The sequence below is a fragment of the Rhinichthys klamathensis genome, unplaced genomic scaffold, assembly GCF_029890125.1.
Source record: "Rhinichthys klamathensis goyatoka isolate OS25496 unplaced genomic scaffold, OSU_Roscu_1.1 h1tg000350l_1, whole genome shotgun sequence".
Classification (NCBI taxonomy): Eukaryota; Metazoa; Chordata; class Actinopteri; order Cypriniformes; family Leuciscidae; genus Rhinichthys; species Rhinichthys klamathensis.
Genome location: NW_026606862.1, coordinates 554093 through 575054, shown reverse-complemented (window position 1 = coordinate 575054; position 20962 = coordinate 554093). Strand labels below are relative to the sequence as shown.

General features: G+C 46.5%; 1 protein-coding gene across 1 annotated transcript in view; it reads right to left on the bottom strand.

Annotated features, from left to right (window-relative positions):
• Positions 1–20962, bottom strand: part of LOC130068968 (E3 SUMO-protein ligase RanBP2-like) — a 70046-nt gene that overhangs the window by 30148 nt on the left and 18936 nt on the right. The window contains exons 7-16 of the mRNA XM_056232625.1: positions 12835–13030; positions 12456–12756; positions 5691–5872; positions 5211–5392; positions 5003–5126; positions 4206–4349; positions 4001–4138; positions 3751–3882; positions 2694–2888; positions 2524–2607 (exon numbers count right to left, since the gene is read on the bottom strand). Coding sequence (XP_056088600.1) covers positions 2524–2607; positions 2694–2888; positions 3751–3882; positions 4001–4138; positions 4206–4349; positions 5003–5126; positions 5211–5392; positions 5691–5872; positions 12456–12756; positions 12835–13030 — 1678 coding nt within the window. The remainder of the gene's footprint in view (positions 1–2523; positions 2608–2693; positions 2889–3750; positions 3883–4000; positions 4139–4205; positions 4350–5002; positions 5127–5210; positions 5393–5690; positions 5873–12455; positions 12757–12834; positions 13031–20962) is intronic.

The following is a 20962-nucleotide window of genomic DNA, read 5'->3' as shown; positions in this document are numbered from 1 at the left end:
CTATAGCGCTTTTCGACAATATACAGATCTTAATGGAATAGTTACACGTATAGAATTAACCGATCAATAGCATACCACAACTGATGTGTGGCCAAACATGCTGAAAGGGTCATGAAAGCCTAAAACACATTTCTGTAACATTATTGAAAATGTAATCACACACCATTTGATGCCACAGAAGATGACAAAATGTGTAAAACTGGAATATCGACTGGCACGAAGAGCAGCGGCGTATGCAAATATGTCATTCATGAGAGGTACTGTAGTCATGAGATCGCTTGATACAACGACACGTGAGGAGCGATTCAGCATGTTTATGTCTTCAGTCTTCTCCAAATGAAACTCACTGATGCAAATAATGGCAGTGATATAGAGGTACATTTGTAAGTGATGAAAGGATGGATTATTCAATAGAAGACATGACAATAAACACCAAAAACATTACATGGTAAAGGAACTATGCCTTTTAAGGCTTTAACTCGTGTTGTGAAATGTACTGGTACTTTGTTACTAAAGTGTTTATGAGGTGAATAAGAGATTGAGTGCAGTTAGCTTTGATTATGACAGCTCTTGTTCAGAGTGAATGTTTGGACACTCAAAGTGCATTACCCAGTCTCTACCAACTCTTGCTCTGATTACCTTACACTCAAGGGTTTATTGTTGTCAAGAGTTGTATAGACAAATACAAGAGTTCCATGACAAAACTATTAAAAAAACATCAAAATAATGTTCACAGTATAGAAGGTAAATTCCCATTTGTCTGTGGCAAAGCAAAAGCAAACACAGAGGGCCAGATGTATGTACATTTGCGAACGCAGCGTTAATTAATAGCGCCAAGGCCAAGACGCAGAAAGCGCTTGATGTGAAACCGCAGTGTGTGTTATGTACCAAACCTGCAGTTCATCAGGTAATCAGCGCATGTCCCCACCCACTATACCGTAAATTGCACATATTTAAACGCGCAATTGAATGGGCCTCGTCCTGTCACTGCTGATGCTATGACTGTTTGAAATGATACTGATGCAAATAATTGTAATGTAGCGTGGAGTTTAACAACTGCTGGAAGGGAATGTGAACGCTGAGTCGGAGATTCGATGTCATCTTTGATTTCTTCCAGTAACTGTAATATTGCGTAGCTGCTTAATCTGTAACGGTTAATGATTTTGTTTTCACATAACTGAAAAAGTGTGATTCTTGTGGCAAAAACTTTTTCAGCTCGTCTCCTTAGCCTATGTCTTTGTCTTGCTCGGATTACTGCTGCCACTTCACCAGGAGGCATATGCCAGGAAACCCGCTTCCTAAGTTACTCCTGCTTTTAAGATACAGAGAATTTAGCGCAAAATAGTAGGGCTGACTTCTAATAGTCGAGGATTCGACAATTCGATTCGGAGAGGTCTTATTCGACTATGAACCTCATAGTCGAATAGTAGGCAAGTGTTATGAGGGGTGTGACGTTATTATATAACTGTGAGACCGACGGTTATAGTTGAACACCGTCATTAGAACTCTATAACCGCCAAAACCGTGCTATTAAAATATTTTTTTTACAAACATTTTTTATCATAGAGAATGTTTAAATACTAATATCATCTTACGAGGGAAACGGAGGCGGAGTTAGTGGTGCTCCGGAGGCTGAGTGCTGGAGATGATTCGGGAGAGGTCTGTGCACCTTTACCGATCAGAGCGCGCGCTGACACGGAGTAAAGCCTTGTTTATACTCGACGCGTCCGCACGAGCGCGAAGGTGCGGACTGCAAAAAAATGACGCGTTGGGTGCGCAAGACCCCATTTCGCGCGCACGACGCCGCATCCGAGGATGAACGACTTCAAGCCGAATCTGCCCGAGCATGTAGGCTACGTTTCACCGCACCGGCACGTAGTTTGCGCATCTAAATTGCAAAGTTCATTGCAAAGTTTTGTTGTTAAGGTTTTGTTTACTGTGTGTGATTTATTTAAAACAAAGCACGTTCATTGCAACGTTTTTTTTGTGTTAAGGATTCATTTAATGGAAAGCACATTCACTTCTAGTTGTCTTGCTGTTCATTTTAAATAAACGTAACAGTTATTCAACCGAACGTCTAGCTGCTATCAAAAAAAAAAAAAAAAAAGGTTCGACTATCAGTCGCCTGCGGCAAAATCTAACGAATCAGATTCGACTATGAAAGTCCTTAGTCGAAAACAGCCCTACAAAATAGAGGCACACTTTCACCGGCTTTTTCTGTACATAACGCGGAATACATAATTAGGCGCAGTTTACACTTCCCCTCCCATCTCTTTATGTGACACTCCCACTTTACCCTTGACCATCCCATGAATGCATATGCATGACAAGAAAAGTGCATTTTGCCATTTTCAGTTCCCGCGACAGGCAGTCTGCACTTTCATCTCGGTGCGTCCCATTCGTACATACCTCACCATGGTTTTATGCGCACTTTGCGAAACAAATACGCCTGAAGTGGGCGCAAAAGCGTTAGTACATCTGGCCCTGACTGATTATGCTACAAGCGGTGGATGTGCGACTGACCTTCAAGGACTCGACCTGCTGGCACAGCATCTGCAGGAGGGACTTTTGGTCCTCGGCCCAGAAAGGAGTCGTTTTGGGCGAGAACTGGAGAAGGGAACAACAGTCAGGAACCGCAACGCTATGTAAACAGCAAGCAAAGCTTCTGCAGAAGCACCAGTGTCATGACATACCATGGATCTTTTAGATGGAGACGTGGCACTTTTGGATGGAGACGGAGTGGAGAACTTCACATGTGGCTCAGTGGGCTGACCGGGGCTGGACGTCAGCGGATAGTCCACATGATCTTCATCCCGCTCGTCATCTTCTGCAAGCTGCTGGTTGACCTTGTTCAGCATATCCATCACATTCTCCATAGACACAGGCAACTTGAAACATGAAGAGACAGAATTAAAGGACTAGTTCATTCAAAAGCAGTTGCTCATTATCATTTAAAGAGACATGCACCGAAACGGGTCTCTGTGAACAGTTACAAACTTTACATGAAGACCCTAAAGAATCATACCAACTTGTGGAAAATGGGCATCCGATGACCCCATTAAAACTATGGTTGATTACAATATCACAATACACAAATCATGGAAATGTTATTACAAACACTACTGAAAAGCAGCGGCCCTCATGATATTTTCCAGAGTAGTAGTAGATCCGTCACAAATTTGATGCGCGTTCAAAACTTTTGACTTTTGATGAGCTTGAGTGTTTTCTTTGATCCTGAAGCCTCTCCATCAGACCGTCTCCGAAGAGTGACATACACCGACTATTATTACTCAACACGAGTGTCAGACTTCAGACTCATTCACAATTCAACTAAACATGACTTCTCATGACACACACAACCCTGATGTAGGCGATGACAGGCTGCTGACTGAGAAACTAGCACTGGTTGAAGAATCAGAGTTCAGTGCTTTTTAAAAGCATCTTCGGACAGGTCTAATGTAAGCCCTGCACTAAAATCTGCACTGTTTCCTGCAATGGTCACTTGTGTAAATGCATGTGAAGTTGGTTTAAAGCAGGATTCCTCAAATTCAACCCCTGCCCTCAGAGATTAGCTCAAACCCGATCAAACTGCTTGTAGCTTTCTAGTAATCCTGAAGACCTTGATTAACTTCTTCAGGTGTGTTTGTTTAATGCTAGAGCTGAACTCTGCAGGACAGTGGCCCTCCAGGGTCAGATTTGAGGAACCCTGAGTAAAGTGAGCAGCACAAACATCAGAGGTGTTTAACATACCTTGTCCATGTCTTCTGGACTGGCCTGATAAATCTTTGTCAGGTATTTCCTGAACTGCAGGAGGAAGTTGGTGCACCTGCCCTGCGTCTCCTCCATCCCGTTTGCCGCCTCCTCCGACAGCCTCTGATAGATCTGCCCATCAACACACATCCACAAACTCATCAGGTCAGGGTCATTCACAGACCGATAATAATCACTTTACTTCTGATGCTGAACCGGTGTGACTGACGTCCAGAGAAAGCGCTGTTACCTTAGCAAGATGCCAGTTAGACGAGGTGCTGTTGAGCTTCTCCAGCTTTGCGATCGCCTCGTCGGTGTTGCCCTCGATGTCAAGCAGTGTGGCAGAGCTTATGGCGGCCTCTTCCTCATATACTCGCACTTGAGAAGGCTGAAGACAAAGAGACCATTAGAGACAAACAAACCATATGAATCAGAAGCAGGAAGAGAGTACATACCTGTATGTCTTTACTGTGAAAGTGCATGAACATCGGCTCCGGAGGTTCAGGAATAATGCGTTTGTTTCGGATTTTCTCAAGCAAGGGAAACACAACTTTCCAGTAGTGTACACCGCGGCCTGCATAGTCCTTCACCCGTTCCGCCTGTCAAACACATCGACGTCAAGACACACCTGCTCAGTCTGTACTAGTAATCTCACACTGACGAAGCCATCAATACTACGAATGAAGCATGGGAATCATGTGCTGATCAAACACATGAAAACGCTCTAATTCATCGCGCTCCTCCTCATTCCCCCGATTGACTGCGTGAGCTGCTTCCTGATGTTTACAGACATACTATCTGAGAAACAATGTGCACTTTATTACTGAGAGAGAGCATAATAACTGGCCAAATCAGAGGCATATTTACACATGCATGACGTCAGGAAAGAACAGAGGCGGGTTATGAAGTGTTCACATATGTGTGTTCACAAGTATGACAGTGAACTCGCTTTCCTGTCACATCTTTACTTTAATGATTGAGACACTATTGTCTTCTGCAGAGTTAGTTTTTTTTTGGAGTGAATATGTGCATATTTTAAAATAAAATATTTTTTCAAATATTTCAATGGATTATCTTACAATAAATTATTTAGCCGTTTTGTAACTTTTTCTTTATTCCCTTTAATCCTTTTAAATCCATTATTTCCTAAATGAAAACAACCGTTATCCCCCTAAAACACTTATCAGACCAGAGTGGCCAATAATTCCTGGCTCAGAACGAGCATCACGAGGACGGCTGTAAGCAGACGTACCACATCAGTGAGATGCTGAGCCCAGTGGATGAGCAGCGCCGGCTGAAGGCTGTGTTTCTCTCCGGCGCGCAGCGTGCCGAGACCGTGCTGAACCAGCATCCGCAGTTTAGCCAGCGTCCCAGGCCTGTCACACACACACCAGAAAACACTGCAGTCAGACACGGAGCCGTGCGTCAGGCTCACACTTTACAGCAGGGCGATCACTCACAGCGCTTTCTTGTGGATCAGGCGGTAGACGGCGTCCCACCACTCGCGCTGCTTGGCGGAGGACAGGAGCCTGATGATGTGCAGAGGCAAACACCGGGGCTGATGCGGTGAGGAGCACGAGGCCATCCGTGCCGTCTCCTGCAGCTGCGTCTGACTGCTGAACACAACGCCACACAAGAACACCTGCAACACATCACATATACACAGCGGATCTGATAAAGCACCTCAGCCGTAACTCTGAGATCGACCCACTTCCACAGTCCAAACATGCATGTTAGGTAGATATTTACAGCATTATACAAATCACAGGCATTAAATTACTGCATTATCCAAAGTAGCATTTTGAAAGGCTATATCAGATATAAATGAATACCTACATTATGCAAAAAAAAGAAAAAAAGACTGCATGTTTCATAAAAGCCAAATGTAGGTGAATGTTTCCCCCGTGCCTCATTGAGGATGAGAAGAGGGGTGGACGCACCTCCAGGTCGAGCAGGCAGATGGACTCGGGTGAGTTGGTGTCTAGTTTGGAGGTCTCGAGCGTGAGGCGAGGGAAGAGCTGCTTGAGCCAGCGCTGCAGGCTGACACTCTGCTCCATCAGCGCCCACTGCAGGCCGAGCCACGCCAGGTGCTGAAGATCGCCCGCGTGCAGCAGCACCGCACCTGTGTGAACACACACCCCGCTGTCAGCACTAGCACTGTAACGGATTGCAGTTCTGTATGGACCAGGGCCCACGGTTCGACACTCATATGACCCGTGGATTATTGCAAAGTTTAACTATCATAGAGCAAAAGTTGATCATTTGCGTGTTTGTAAATCTTTTCAATTTAAACATTCATGTGCAAGGAGACGCGAAAGAGAACTCGAGTATCCTCAACCACAGTCGGCCTTAACTGAATGTTAAAAGTAGAGAAAGAAATTCGGATGTGTATCATTGTATTGAATCCGTGCATTCTGTCTTAAAGGTTTAGTTCACCAAAAAACCTCATTGGTTCTTGCTGAAGCTCAAACGTGCTGCATAACACGAGAATAAACCTCATTGGCTCTTGCTGAAGCTCAAACGTGCTGTGTAACACCAGATAATGAACCTCATTGGTTCTCAAGGAAGCACAAGACATTTCCATGGCGTACATTTCATAATAAGTTTGATGGGTTGAGGAAGTGGCTTTGTGGATGCTAGGCAAACCCACTATGGCATAATGGACGAACCCACTATGGCAAACCCATTCGAATAATGGGGAAATGGGATTTTTATAGATAAGTCCCAGGGGCCCCGAATTCGGCATGGTGGCCCATGGGGGCCCCCTTAGCAATATACCGTGAGCTCTGGACTCTAGAGCAAAGGCAAAACATTTTCAGCCTCTAACCCTACTCTCTCCGTCAGCGGTCGCTTTTTTGACCTTTCAACCCCTGAACAAGGTCGTAGGACCACCAAACTTTCCTGCCCACTAGAGGGACCCCTGGCAAGATGCAAATGGCGCCCTCTGGTCGATTGAGCCATGTTCACAAAACCGTGAATCAGGTAAGCCCATTCAAATAAATGGGGAGTGGGATTTTTTTTTATATATATATATTTTTTGCCTTAAGACCATTTAGGGGTGCTTTTTGTAAACTTAATAGGAAAGCAGACAAATAGTGGGTTTGTTGGACTGGGGGCGGGGTCCCGGGAGGTGGAGTCATTATAGCAGGGAAGTGGACAAATAGTGGGTTCATGGTACCTGGGGGGTGGGAGGCCAGTGGCCAGTGGGGGTCAAGGGGTCATTCAGCCACTTTAATGGGTAAGCAGACAAATAGTGGGTTTGTGGTACTCGCGGTCATCGGGGGTCGATGGGTCATTCCGTTCCTCTAGTTAGCGGCCCCCAAGTTAATAACTAATGATCGTTGCGACGGAAGTGAATCAATCAAAATTAACTTTAGCTGGAAAATAACTTTATTTATAGAGCTGCTATAAAGCCAAAACAATCTCTGTTACTTTAATTTCCTATTATCACTGTAAAGCCGCTTTGGAACAATCTACATTGTTAAAAATGCTATTTAAATAAAGATGACTTGACTTGACATATATATAGTGGGGAAAAGGACAAATAGAGGGTTAGTGGGACAGAGCACCCCAAGTGTCCCCCATGTGCCCGGTAGAGAGAGACGGACAAATAGTAGCTTGTAGGAACTAGAGGCCTTCAAGGTAAGAGCCCCATCCCTTTACTCAAAGGGCGAATGGACAAATAGTGCTGTTTTGTGAGCAACTACCACATTTTACCCCCAAAAATTATTGGATGTGGACATGAAAAGGGCCTGTGGGTGTGAGGGTGTGGTCAACAGGTGAGTGACGCCCCCTATAGGTGTCCAAAACCCCCCTATACCGGGGTCAGCAATTTGGGGGGCACGGAGGGTGGGGTAAGCCGAAACATCACAATCCTTTTTTAAATAACAGGTCAACGGGATCCAAATTCACCCTACGCTCCATTCGGGGCACTGTGTTGTAACAGTTTTACAGTTACATTTGTCCCATTAGCTTTCTGTATGTGCAATATTTAATCCTGTCACTAGGGGCACTCTAGCCAGTGAGATGCCTGGTAGCAAAAAAAGGATAAGAAAGTAGTATGGGAGAGGAAGGATGTGTTAACCACATGGAGAAGCTTTCTCACCAATGCTGTCTTGTGTTTTTGCCCTGATTTGAGGAACCTGAGGTTCCTAAACTCAAATAGGCTTCAACGTGCAGGCATGAGGAGGCAGCTTGACTGTTATGACTTGATACTTGATACTTCGGAGCGTACGCAGGTGCGTTTGGCTGCCTCTGCTCACTGGGATTAGAGTTCTCTTTTTGGACTATTTTATATCAATCAAAGTTTTGACCAACCTGGAAAAAAAAGTCCCGTTTCCGTTCTTCACGAATTCGTCTAGAGTCTTTTGGATTGTTTATACCAATCAAAGTTTGACTAACCTGAGGGGCTCTCTGTCATCGGTTCCACGAGTCTTCCGCGGGTTTGGCTGGAGTCCACCGTGGGAGGTTTTTGTTTTGTTTTGTCGGCTGCTCATGGTCTGGGCTGCCCTTCTGTGTCTGGCTGTTTTCCGTCTGTGGGACTCATGCACGGGGCTTGCTGTCGGCGCTAGCACATGAAGACGGCTATCGCCAAACAGGCTACCTTGTCGGCCAGTGGCTAGCGAGGCTTGGTGGCATTCGTCCTTGTTCGGCATGGCGTTCAGTTATTCCTCCTCACAGCTCCACAGACTCAATTCTGCATTTACTCCTGGACTTAACATCTCCATTATAAGTGAACTCAGAATTTTGTGTCGCTCCCGTTATGTCCACCGGAGTGTACGCAGATGCTTTGTTCACCACCAGCAGGCTGAGCAGTACATTCCGTCAATCTGGACGCCCGTCGCACAACTGACACGTCTTCAGAGCGCTGCCACCAAGAGGCAATTTCATTCCAAGCGGGACATAAAACGTGGAGTGGATCACAGCCTACTCCGGCCCCTACAGAGACACTCTGCTACCCTCAACCCAGCACCCCCAGTCAAAATGGAACTTTTAAATGCACAATCCCTTAATAATAAGGCATCTTTTATTCATGACCACATCATCAACGAGCATATACACTTCATGTTCCTAGTTGAAACCTGGCAACAACCAGAAGTTTACACTAGTGTAAATGAAGCCTGTCCCTCTGGCTATACCTACTTAAGCAAGGCCCGCACCACTGGCCGCGGTGGTGGTCTTGCCGTTGTGCACCGGGTAGAGTCTGAGTTGTCCCCCCTGTCCTTGCCTGTCCACTCTTCTTTTGAATGCCTTGCATTCAAATGCAAAATGCCTCTTTCCACTACAATGCTCCTGATTTACCGGCCCCCCAAACCGAAACCCAGCTTTCATTCCTGAGATACATGATTTCCTTACCTCGCTTTACTCAACCCCAGGGAATATCATCATACTTGGTGATTTTAATATCCACATAAATTATCCCTCTTCCTACTTGGTAGCTGAATTCATAAATCTTCTTGACAGTCTCAATTTCATTCAACATGTCAACGTACCAACACACTCCAGAGGCCACACGCTGGATTTGTTGATCACCAATTCCACCTCTATCAGCAATCTCTCGGTGCACGATCTGTTCGTGTCAGACCATAAGGCCATTTCAATGGAGCTTCCCATCCTGTTCCCCCTCAGTAAGTCAAGCAGACAAATCAGCTTCAGGAACCTTAAAAACATCAATCCAGTCACCCTGACTACCGACCTCAGTCTTCTATCCGCTGCTAATCCCCTTTCAGTCATTGAATCTGTGGATCTTTACAATTCATCACTTAGCACCCTCCTAGACCGTCATGCCCCAGTCAAGTCCAGAACCGTCACCTTCAAACACTCAGCCCCCTGGTACACCAGTGAGCTGTGGCTGTAGAAGAGAACAGGGCGTGTCCTTGAACGGCGTTTCAAAGACTCAGGGCTTGCTGTTCACAAGTTAGCGTACCGGGAACATCAGAGGGCCTACAGCAAGTCCCTCAGTGACACCCGGTCCCGGTTCTACTCCCATATAATCAACAATAGCCCTGGTAACTCCAAGCAAATTTTCTCAACCATAAATCATCTCCTCAAACCTCTGATCCCCCTACACTCAGAGAACATGCAGGAGCGTTGCAACACCTTCATCTCCTTCTTCAAAACAAAAGTTGAAAAGATCCGTTCCCTTCTCTCTAGCCCCTCTGTCCTACACCCCCCAACCCCCCCCCCCCCCCCTGCTCCCTCACACCCGCCCCCTCTTCTCCCTAGCCCCTTTGCTCCCCCAGTTACATTCACTGACCCTCAATCTGGGACTACACAGCTCCTCTGCTGTTTTACGGATATCACTCAGCATGACATCGAAGACCTTCTAAGGAAGATGAAGCCCTCAACCTGTGATCTGGACCCTTTTCCCTCAGCCCTGATAAAAAGTCATTCCTCTGCAATAAGTTCCATGATCACCAACATCATCAATCAGTCTCTCCGATCTGGCCATGTCCCTAAGTCTCTGAAAACTGCGGTCATTAAGCCAATACTCAAAAAGCCCTGCCTTGACCCCGAAGTACCTGCCAACTACCGCCCCATCTCCAACCTCCCTTTCTTGTCAAAGGTGCTGGAAAAGGTAGTTTCTGCTCAGCTCCACAATCATCTCGCAACAAACAGTCTTTATGAGAAGTTCCAGTCTGGTTTTCGCTCTGGCCACAGTATGGAAACTGCCTTGGTCAGGGTCACTAATGACCTGCTGATGACGGCTGATGCTGGCTCTCCATCACTCCTCATCCTTCTTGATCTCACCGCAGCATTTGACACAGTGGACCACCATATTCTTTTACACCGCCTCCACTCCTCCATTAGACTCTCTGATACTGCTCTGGCCTGGTTTACATCATATCTCACGGACAGAACTGAGTATGTATCCCTGGGTGCTGCTAAATCGGACACACACTCTATCACTTGCAGTGTCCCTCAAGGATCAGTCCTTGGCCCCATCCTCTTCACGCTTTACATACTCCCCCTTGGTCATGTCATCAGCCGGCATGGAATATCTTTCCATTGCTACACTGATGACACCCAAATTTACATCAAAACAAATCCTAACCCTTCTGCAGCCCCTTCCACACTTTCAACCTGCCTGGAGGAGGTAAAGACGTGGATGGAGGTAAAGACTTTCTCCAACTCAACAGCTTAAAAACGGAAGCCATTCTTGTTGGCACTCCGCACCAGACCCGGTCATCCACCATCACCAGCATCACCTTCTCTGGTCATGATATCCACCTCTCACCTTCAGTCACAAACCTTGGTGTTAGAATGGACCCTCACTTGACCTTTGAGGCCCACATTAAACATCTTTGTAAAACCTCTTTCTTTCATCTCAGGAACATTGCAAAACTTCACCCAATGCTCACTTTCCCCGATGCCAAAAAACTTGTCCATGCCTTTGTTTCCTCCAGGCTGGACTATTGCAATGCACTCCTCATCGGGATCCCAAGCAAGAACATCAAGCAGCTGCAGTACATCCAGAACTGTGCGGCTAGGATCCTGATGGGCGTGCGGAAGTACCACCATATCACACCCATCCTTAAATCGCTCCATTGGCTTCCTGCCCAGTACAGGATTGAATTCAAAGTTTCCCTTCTGTCCCATCAGTGCCTCCATGACACTGCTCCACCATATCTCAAACAACACATCACCCCCCTTTCCTCATCACGCCATCTCCGCTCTGGACAGGCCAATCTCCTTCAGCCTTTGAGGACAAGGCTTCGTGCTATGGGTGACCGTGCCTTCTGTTCAGTTGCACCCAGTCTGTGGAATGCTCTCCCTGTCCATCTAAGGCCCCCTCAGACTGTGGACTCTTTTAAAAAAGGCCTTAAACCCCTTTTTTTTTTTTAAAAGACTTTTATGGCTAAAAGTGTTATTTTAATGTTTCTGTTTTTATTCTGTTTTATATTGTAGCACTTTGAGGTCATTGAATTGATGTAAAGTGCGTTATAAATAAAATGTATTATTATTATTATAACTATAGCTAGGACCTTGACCAAAAAGGGGATTAATTAATTGTCGTTTTGCAAACAACACCTTTGTTATCTATTGTTCATTTCACAAGCTACAGTTCCATTTCACATTACCGACAGCCACTTGGAAACTCGGTTTCAGGCAGATGCGGCCTCATCAACATTGCTCTTAAGTACTGTTTCATCTTGCTCCTATAACTCTTAGGACTGAGCTCTTGGTAGCCAAAAACGCTACTATAAAAGTCTGAACTATTTTGATGTTTCCCTTGTAACTGAATGACTATGTATGTTGTATGTTTACTGACTGTATGGTGATTTGTGGTGTAATACACATGGCTCATTGAAAGGTGAAAGTCTCTGGTCCCTTAACTCTTTATGTAGCATCAAAAGCGTTATTTTAAAAGCAGTTGTTACAATGTGTCCAATGGCAATTTATTTGAAAGGGCTTTTGTCCACAAACCCACTAAATGTGCTTCCTAAAGAACCAATGAGGTTCATTCTCGTTTCCCCAAGGAAGCTCAAACGTGCTGCGTAACACGAGAATTGACCTCATTTGGAACAACATATGGGTGAGTAAATGATGACAATTAAAATCTTTGGGTGAACTAACCCTTTAAAGTGAGAGCAGCCTATAAATACATGCTGCTGTCTGTGTCAATGTTAATCAAACAACAATGTTTATCTGCCCCCTTTTTTGCTGATCTAGACCGGACTGGATCTAGAGTGTGTGACACTCACCACTGTCCCACTTGGCCAGATCGTCGGTGCTGGGCGCGTGTGTGCTGACCATGTGCATCTCGTTGTTGCAGATGAAGGAGAGCTGGTCGTGCTCCTGTGAGCCGAAGAGCATGTCGAACAGAAGACTGGGCCCATTCCGGTTCCTGAATGCCTCCACCACCTCCTTCAGCAGCTGCTCCACGTCCCGGCTCAGATTCAACAGCATGTGACCCGCCTGACTCTGGCGGTCCGAGGCCAGCAGCTCCAAAGGCTCATGGGACGCCTGCTCACCTTTCAAACTCTTGACTTTGGGTCTCGGAGCCTAAGGAAATCATGGATATTACACTATACAGTGGCCGATCACACGAGCTGCATGAAGCAGATAAAGTGCACATCATACCTGATAGGCCACGAGGTAACAGACAGCCGCTAAATCCCGCACGGCCCTCCACTGCTGCGCCCCGTCCTGCGCAGTCTTCAGCAGCAGCGTCCCGGCGTACAGGTACAGCTGAGCCCTCGTCTCCGTGAACACCTCCGACAGCTCGTCCAGAGTGTTCGTGGCCGTGTTCTTCAGAGACTGCATCGCACGGTCCAAGCTGCAGCAAAAACATGGCATGAACATTTATGAACGCGTGAGTCTGCTGACTGAAGCACTGACGTTATCTAGCAGGCTAACATTGAAGAAAAGACATCGATGAGTCTGGGTGGAAACTGCCATCATTTACCAGCCAAAGTGGCTCTATGAACTTATTACGGCCAATTAAAAACATGATTAATTTATTGGAACTAAGAAAGAAAATTAAAATATTTTCTTTCTGACATAAAGAACCTGTTGAGCAAAAACCCCAAAAATCAGAAAGACTACTATAGTATATACTTTATAACAGAGCTTGAATTAAACTTTATACGAAGAGCTTGTGAGTAAACCGAGTGGATCCTCAAACTGTCGGCAAAACCTCATACAGAAGCTCAATCCGCCTCAATCGTGCATGAAGTTCTGCACGCATTTTGGAGACTGTCTTTGCTAAAAGGTTAAATAAAGAACTGGTTCTATGAATAAGTACAGCGTTTTCTTTATTCAAAACAGGATGTGTGTAAAGGCTAATGTTTTATGTATTTAAGGAGTGGAGAAGAGTGTCTTAGTCAGATATTTGCTGTCTAATCACAGCCAATAGAGCCTGTGCTTAACACTTCATCTTTTATAACACAAGCTCTGTGCCAAATATATAGCTATATAGCCACAATTACTTTGTAACCTGTAAGTTAATAAAAACAATGTGATGCATTCAGATCTAACTCAGATGCGTCCGTTCTAATGACAGATAAAACACAAATCTCAGACTTTCGCAGGTGAAACACATCAAAACTCCATTCAAGCTTGATTTTGTAAAATATAATATAACGAAAAGATACTATACATAAAGCCACAATACTAACTTTGACAACAAGGTGTTTAATAATTTAAACATATACACACGCATATGTGTATATACACTCACCGGCCACTTTATTAGGTACACCTGTCCAACTGCTCGTTAACACTTAATTTCTAAGCAGCCAATCACATGGTGGCAACTCAGTGCATTTAGGCATGTAGACATGGTCAAGACAATCTCCTGCAGTTCAAACCGAGCATCAGTATGGGGAAGAAAGTTGATTTGAGTGACTTTGAACGTGGCATGATTGTTGGTGCCAGAAGGGCTGGTCTGAGTATTTCAGAAACTGCTAATCTACTGGGATTTTCACGCACAACCATCTCTAGGGTTTACAGAGAATGGTCCGAAAAAGAAAAAACATCCAGTGAGCGGCAGTTCTGTGGGCGGAAATGCCTTGTTGATGCCAGAGGTCAGAGGAGAATGGCCAGACTGGTTCGAGCTGATAGAAGGGCAACAGTGACTGAAATAACCACTCGTTACAACCGAGGTATGCAGCAAAGCATTTGTGAAGCCACAACACGCACAACCTTGAGGCGGATGGGCTACAACAGCAGAAGACTCCACCGGGTACCACTCATCTCCACTACAAATAGGAAAAAGAGGCTACAATTTGCAAGAGCTCACCAAAATTGAACAGTTGAAGACTGGAAAAATGTTGCCTGGTCTGATGAGTCTCAATTTCTGTTGAGACATTCAGATGTTAGAGTCAGAATTTGGCGTAAACAGAATGAGAACATGGAACCATCATGCCTTGTTACCACTGTGCAGGCTGGTGGTGGTGGTGTAATGGTGTGGGGGATGTTTTCCTGGCACACTTTAGGCCCCTTAGTGCCAATTGGGCATCGTTTAAATGCCACGGCCTACCTGAGCATTGTTTCTGACCATGTCCATCCCTTTATGGCCACCATGTACCCATCCTCTGATGGCTACTTCCACCATGTCACAAAGCTCTAATCATTTCAAATTGGTTTCTTGAACATGACAATGAGTTCACTGTACTAAAATGGCCTCCACAGTCACCAGATCTCAACCCAATAGAGCATCTTTGGGATGTGGTGGAACGGGAGATTCGCATCATGGATGTGCAGCCGACAAATCTGCGGCAACTGAATGATGCCATCATGTCAATATGGACCAAACTCCCTGAGGAATGCTTCCAGCACCTTGTTGAATCTATGCCACGAAGAATTGAGGCAGTTCTGAAGGCAAAAGGGGGTCCAACCCGTTACTAGCATGGGGTACCTAATAAAGTGGCCGGTGAGTGTATATATATATATCTTTTAAATATCCTGAATAGTAGCAGTTCTACACTAACCTGCAATTGTCGCTGGTTTCAAAGCACACCACACTGGATATAACTAGGGATGTGCACGAATATTAGAATATTTGATCTGCAATAATTATTCGAAAAGACAGCTCCCCATCACTGCTTTCACGACTGCAGGTAACGTTAGGCCCAGATGGGCCCCCGAGCGAGCCGAGAAGACCCCTCATTATTCAAAAAGGTCTATAGAACAATGGAGCCTGGACGGCAAAGTGGTCGCGTGCGTGCATGACAATGCTAGCAATATGGTCGCTGCAAACAGAGACGTGGACTGGGAATCTCAACCTTGCCTCGCACACACACTTCAGTTGTCCATTAATGATGGATTTAAAGCTGCAAGCATGAATAGACTCATTGGTGCATGTAGTAAACTTGTTGGACATTTCCATCATAGCACGATTGCCTCAAATGCACTGAAACAGAAACAAAGTTGGAATTGCCTTCGCACAAGCTTGTGCAATACTGCAAAACGCGCTGTATTCAGCTGCTGATATGCTCACACGTTTGCATGAACAATGCTGGGCGATCACCGCTGTCCTCTCTGACAGGACCACAACCAAGCTGGCGGATGCTAAGACTCTGGAGTTAACCGGTGATCATTGGCAGACAATTGAGGAAATATTACCAGTTCTCCAGTCCCCAAAATAGCAAGTGAAGCACTGGGTGGTGAAAGCTACGTGTCTGTCTCCATTGTGTATCCACTTGTGCAAAGCCTTCTATCCAGGTGCGTCTATAGTTCAAATGAACGAATAAATGTAGCATGTTACTTAGTTCTAGTTAATTTGATTACTGGTCTCTTTTGAATTATTCTGTCGGGTTCTTTCCATTTAAATATATTTATAAAAACGATTTTCATTTAATCTGTATCTAGAGACACCTTCAGATGAGCGGTGGAGAATAACAGAAAGTGAATGAGTTCAAAAACACACCTGCAGCATCTCTCAAGCAACGAATAAACATCGCTAACTTGCAGAACGCAGGGAAAACGCCTCTTCTCGCGTCCGCTCTAGATTCTCGGCACAAACACCTCAGGCTCCACGACGAAAACATGAGAGAAACCGTAAGAGAACAACTTTTTGAACAATATCAGAGCATTTCTTTTGATGCGAGTGGTGCGGGTGCGGCCGTTGCCGCCAATGATGGAGAGGATGAGCCAGTGCCCAGTCATCAGAGAAGGCTGAGGCGGTTCTTCGGCGAAGATTACAGAGAGTCAAACCGAGACGAGTGGGAACAGTTCTTGATGGAGCCGTGTATTCCAACAGATGAAGATCCTATTATTTGGTGGAGAGACAACACAAAGCTTCAAGAAACTTGGCCGCTTAGGACACCGTTATTTGTGCATCCCTGCCGGCGGAGCGCGTTTTCTCTGCAGCCGGCCTTATTCTTAACAGACTAAGATGCCGACTTTCGCCCGAGCATGTTGATATGCTTGTTTTTCTCAACAAGAACATGTAAAACAATAACGCAATAACATTCAGACTTGAGTGTAGGCTAAACGTTCTGTACAATAATTGGGGCAGCCTGCTTTATTGGCGTTATTTTAGTGCGCTAAAATTCTTCTGTATTTCTTATGTCTTTTTTGTGTGCACACATTGTTTAATGTTTTCAACAATTATTCAAAGGATGAAATGTGTAAACTTGTTAATATAGTCGTATAGGCTTGTTCAGAGATGTTCATAGGTGACAAAACTAACGTTTGTTTGAAGTAACGTCTTTCTCAATAAACTTATTTAAATAAACGAATATTCGTTTTCCGTGAGCTTGAATATTCAAATGCAATATTTTTGAAAAATGCCCATCCCTAGATACACTGACCTAAAGGATTATTAGGAACACCATACTAATACTGTGTTTGACCCCCTTTCGCCTTCAGAACTGCCTTAATTCTACATGGCATTGATTCAACAAGGTGCTGAAAGCATTCTTTAGAAATGTTGGCCCATATTGATAGGATAGCATCTTGCAGTTGATGGAGATTTGTGGGATGCACATCCAGGGCACGAAGCTCCCGTTCCACCACATCCCAAAGATGCTCTATTGGGTTGAGATCTGGTGACTGTGGGGGCCATTTTAGTACAGTGAACTCATTGTCATGTTCAAGAAACCAATTTGAAATGATTCGAGCTTTGTGACATGGTGCATTATCCTGCTGGAAGTATCCATCAGAGGATGGGTACATGGTGGCCATAAAGGGATGGACATGGTCAGAAACAATGCTCAGGTAGGGCGTGGCATTTAAACGATGCCCAATTGACACTAAGGGGCCTAAAGTGTGCCAAGAAAACATCCCTCACACCATTACACCACCACCACCACCACCGGCCTGCACAGTGGTAACAAGGCATGGTGGATCCATGTTCTCATTCTGTTTACGCCAAATTTTGACTCTACCATCTCCATGTCTCAACAGAAATCGAGACTCATCAGACCAGGCAACATTTTTCCAGTCTTCAACTGTCTTCAACTTCAACGGTGAGCCCTTTTTCCTATTTGTAGTGGAGATGAGTGGTACCCGGTGGGGTCTTCTGCTGTTGTAGCCCATCCGCCTCAAGGTTGTGCGTGTTGTGGCTTCAAAAATGCTTTGCTGCATACCTCGGTTGTAACGAGTGGTTATTTCAGAGAGTCAAAGTTGCTCTTCTATCAGCTTGAATCAGTCGGCCCATTCTCCTCTGACCTCTAGCATCAACAAGGCATTTTCGCCCACAGGACTGCCGCATACTCGATGTTTTTCCCTTTTCACACCATTCTTTGTAAACCCTAGAAATGGTTGTGCGTGAAAATCCCAGTAACTGAGCAGATTGTGAAATACTCAGACCGGCCCGTCTGGCACCAACAACCATGCCACGCTCAAAATTGCTTAAATCACCTTTCTTTCCCATTCTGACATTCAGTTTGGAGTTCAGGAGATTGTCTTGACCAGGAACACACCCCTAAATACATTGAAGCAACTGCCATGTGATTGGTTGATTAGATAATTGCATTAATGAGATATTGAACAGGTGTTCCTAATAATCCTTTAGGTGAGTGTATAACCTGCCATAGTAACATATCCTCGGATAATAAACTCCTGCGATCCATCAGCTAATGCCAGCACATTATATACGATGACTTGACAACTGGGCGCAGGCATTTCACTCACATTGGATGTGTCAATGTCACATTTGCATTTCAATTCATGATTGGTTGACTGCCAAATTAAAATATTAAACAGAACGATAAAATAACGTTATTAACCAGTTAATGGTAATTTCAAATAAGCGTTTCTGTTCAGAACATTTAAAATTGATTTTGTTTTTGTTTGTACCTGTTAAAAAAAATTTAGTTTCTGTTTTTTTTTTTTTTTTTTTTGTTCCTTGAATCGGTTCGGAGCCCTGTGTAGTAGTGAGTATATTTAACCCTAACCCCTCTCTAGAGTTAGTTATTTTTCTAGCTGACTACAGGTTTATGGTTATTGTGTCAGTAGGGAAAACTAATTTGCCAGACACGCTTGCTCAATGATCAGGGATCCAAAGACTGCGTTTTGTAGATTTATTTGCGTTAGAAATGCGTTTTACAGCGGTCAACAAAATAAGACTTCCCCTGTCACCCCCTCTCTCCCTCTGACGAACCACACAGGTCAGAAGATGATATGCTCTTACTTCCTCCACCACCACCAGGTGCCTTAATTACCGTAAGTGACCGAAAAAATATGTTTAGAATAATAGAACCATACCAGGCTCTTACAGCAGGCATCAAAATACACCAGAACTATGGCAGGACACAGGAACACAAGGATACATAGATGACGAACCAGCACAGGACTGCAAACACAGGTAGAATAAATAGGGAAGCAAACAAAAAAGGGTAACGAGGGAAGACAGGTGGTGCAAATCAATCAATAATCAGATAACAAGATGGGAGGAGCTAGACAATCGACAGGAGAGCACATGGCACAAGGAAACACATGACCAGCCATGTGCTCACAACAGACAGGACTATAACACAAGCACATGACAAACTGGGAGTGTCAGAGCTCTGTCACCAAATCAAGATATAAACTAGACAGAAGTGACAGAACCCTGACACTACTGCTCCTCAAAGGGACACGTCCCTAACAAGGGACATCAAAATCGAGACAGGAACATAACGGTACAAGGGCGAACACAACAACAGACAAGACAGGCAGATCAAAACACAGAGACAAAGAGAGGAGGGAGGGAGGGGAGCCAAGACAGAGTCAGCATAACGGACCAGGAAGTCTCTAGAAGTGACCAGGGAGGGATGGGAGGGTTGGGAGGGTTGAGCCAGTGAGACTCAGGTGGGAGTCCTGGCAGAAGAACATGGTGGAATCGGAGGGACAGACCAGGGGGGCTCCGGCCAATCAGGAACCCCAGCAGACATCCAGGGCGGGACTGGAGGAATGGACCAGGGAGGCTCTGGCGTATCTGGAGTCCTGGCTGAGGGCCAGGGCGGAGCCAGGGGGACGGACCAGGCGAACTCCGGAGGATCTGGAGTCCTGGCTGAGGGCCATGGTGGTGCTGGCTCAGCAGGCGGCCAGGGCGGAGCAGGCTTGACAGGCGTCGAGGGCGGAGCAAGCCGGGCAGTCGTCCAGGGTGGAGCATGAGCCCAGGGCAGAGCAGGCCAGGCAGGCATCCAAGGCGGAGCATGAGTCCAGGGCGGAGCAGGCCAAGCAGGCGTCCAGGGTGGAGCCGACGCTTCAGGGGGCCAGAGCGGATCGGACGCTTCAGGGACGGGGCGGCAATCTTGTCCGAAGACACAGGCACGGCTGACCTGGTGTGAACGGTCTCTGGCTCGGCAGGCATGACGTGGACCGTCTCTGGCTCGGCAGGCATGACGTGGACCGTCTCTGGCTCGGCAGGCATGACGTGGACCGTCTCTGGCTCGGCAGGCATGACGTGGACCGTCTCTGGCTCGGCAGGCATGACGTGGACCGTCTCTGGCTCGGCAGGCATGACGTGGACCGTCTCTGGCTCGGCAGGCATGACGTGGACCGTCTCTGGCTCGGCAGGCATGACGTGGACCGTCTCTGGCTCGGCAGGCATGACGTGGACCGTCTCTGGCTCGGCAGGCATGACGTGGACCGTCTCTGGCTCGGCAGGCATGACGTGGACCGTCTCTGGCTCGGCAGGCATGACGTGGACCGTCTCTGGCTCGGCAGGCATGACGTGGACCGTCTCTGGCTCGGCAGGCATGACGTGGACCGTCTCTGGCTCGGCAGGCATGACGTGGACCGTCTCTGGCTCGGCAGGCATGACGTGGACCGTCTCTGGCTCGGCAGGCATGACGTGGACCGTCTCTGGCTCGGCAGGCATGACGTGGACCGTCTCTGGCTCGGCAGGCATGACGTGGACCGTCTCTGGCTCGGCAGGCATGACGTGGACCGTCTCTGGCTCGGCAGGCATGACGTGGACCGTCTCTGGCTCGGCAGGCATGACGTGGACCGTCTCTGGCTCGGCAGGCATGACGTGGACCGTCTCTGGCTCGGCAGGCATGACGTGGACCGTCTCTGGCTCGGCAGGCATGACGTGGACCGTCTCTGGCTCGGCAGGCATGACGTGGACCGTCTCTGGCTCGGCAGGCATGACGTGGACCGTCTCTGGCTCGGCAGGCATGACGTGGACCGTCTCTGGCTCGGCAGGCATGACGTGAACCGTCTCGGGCTCGGCAGTCGTCTCGCGCTCGGCAGGCATGATGTGAACCGTCTCGGGCTCGGGCTGGGACAACCGAAGTCGGGTCCTGCCGGACCACCAGACTTGAGACCCCCGAAG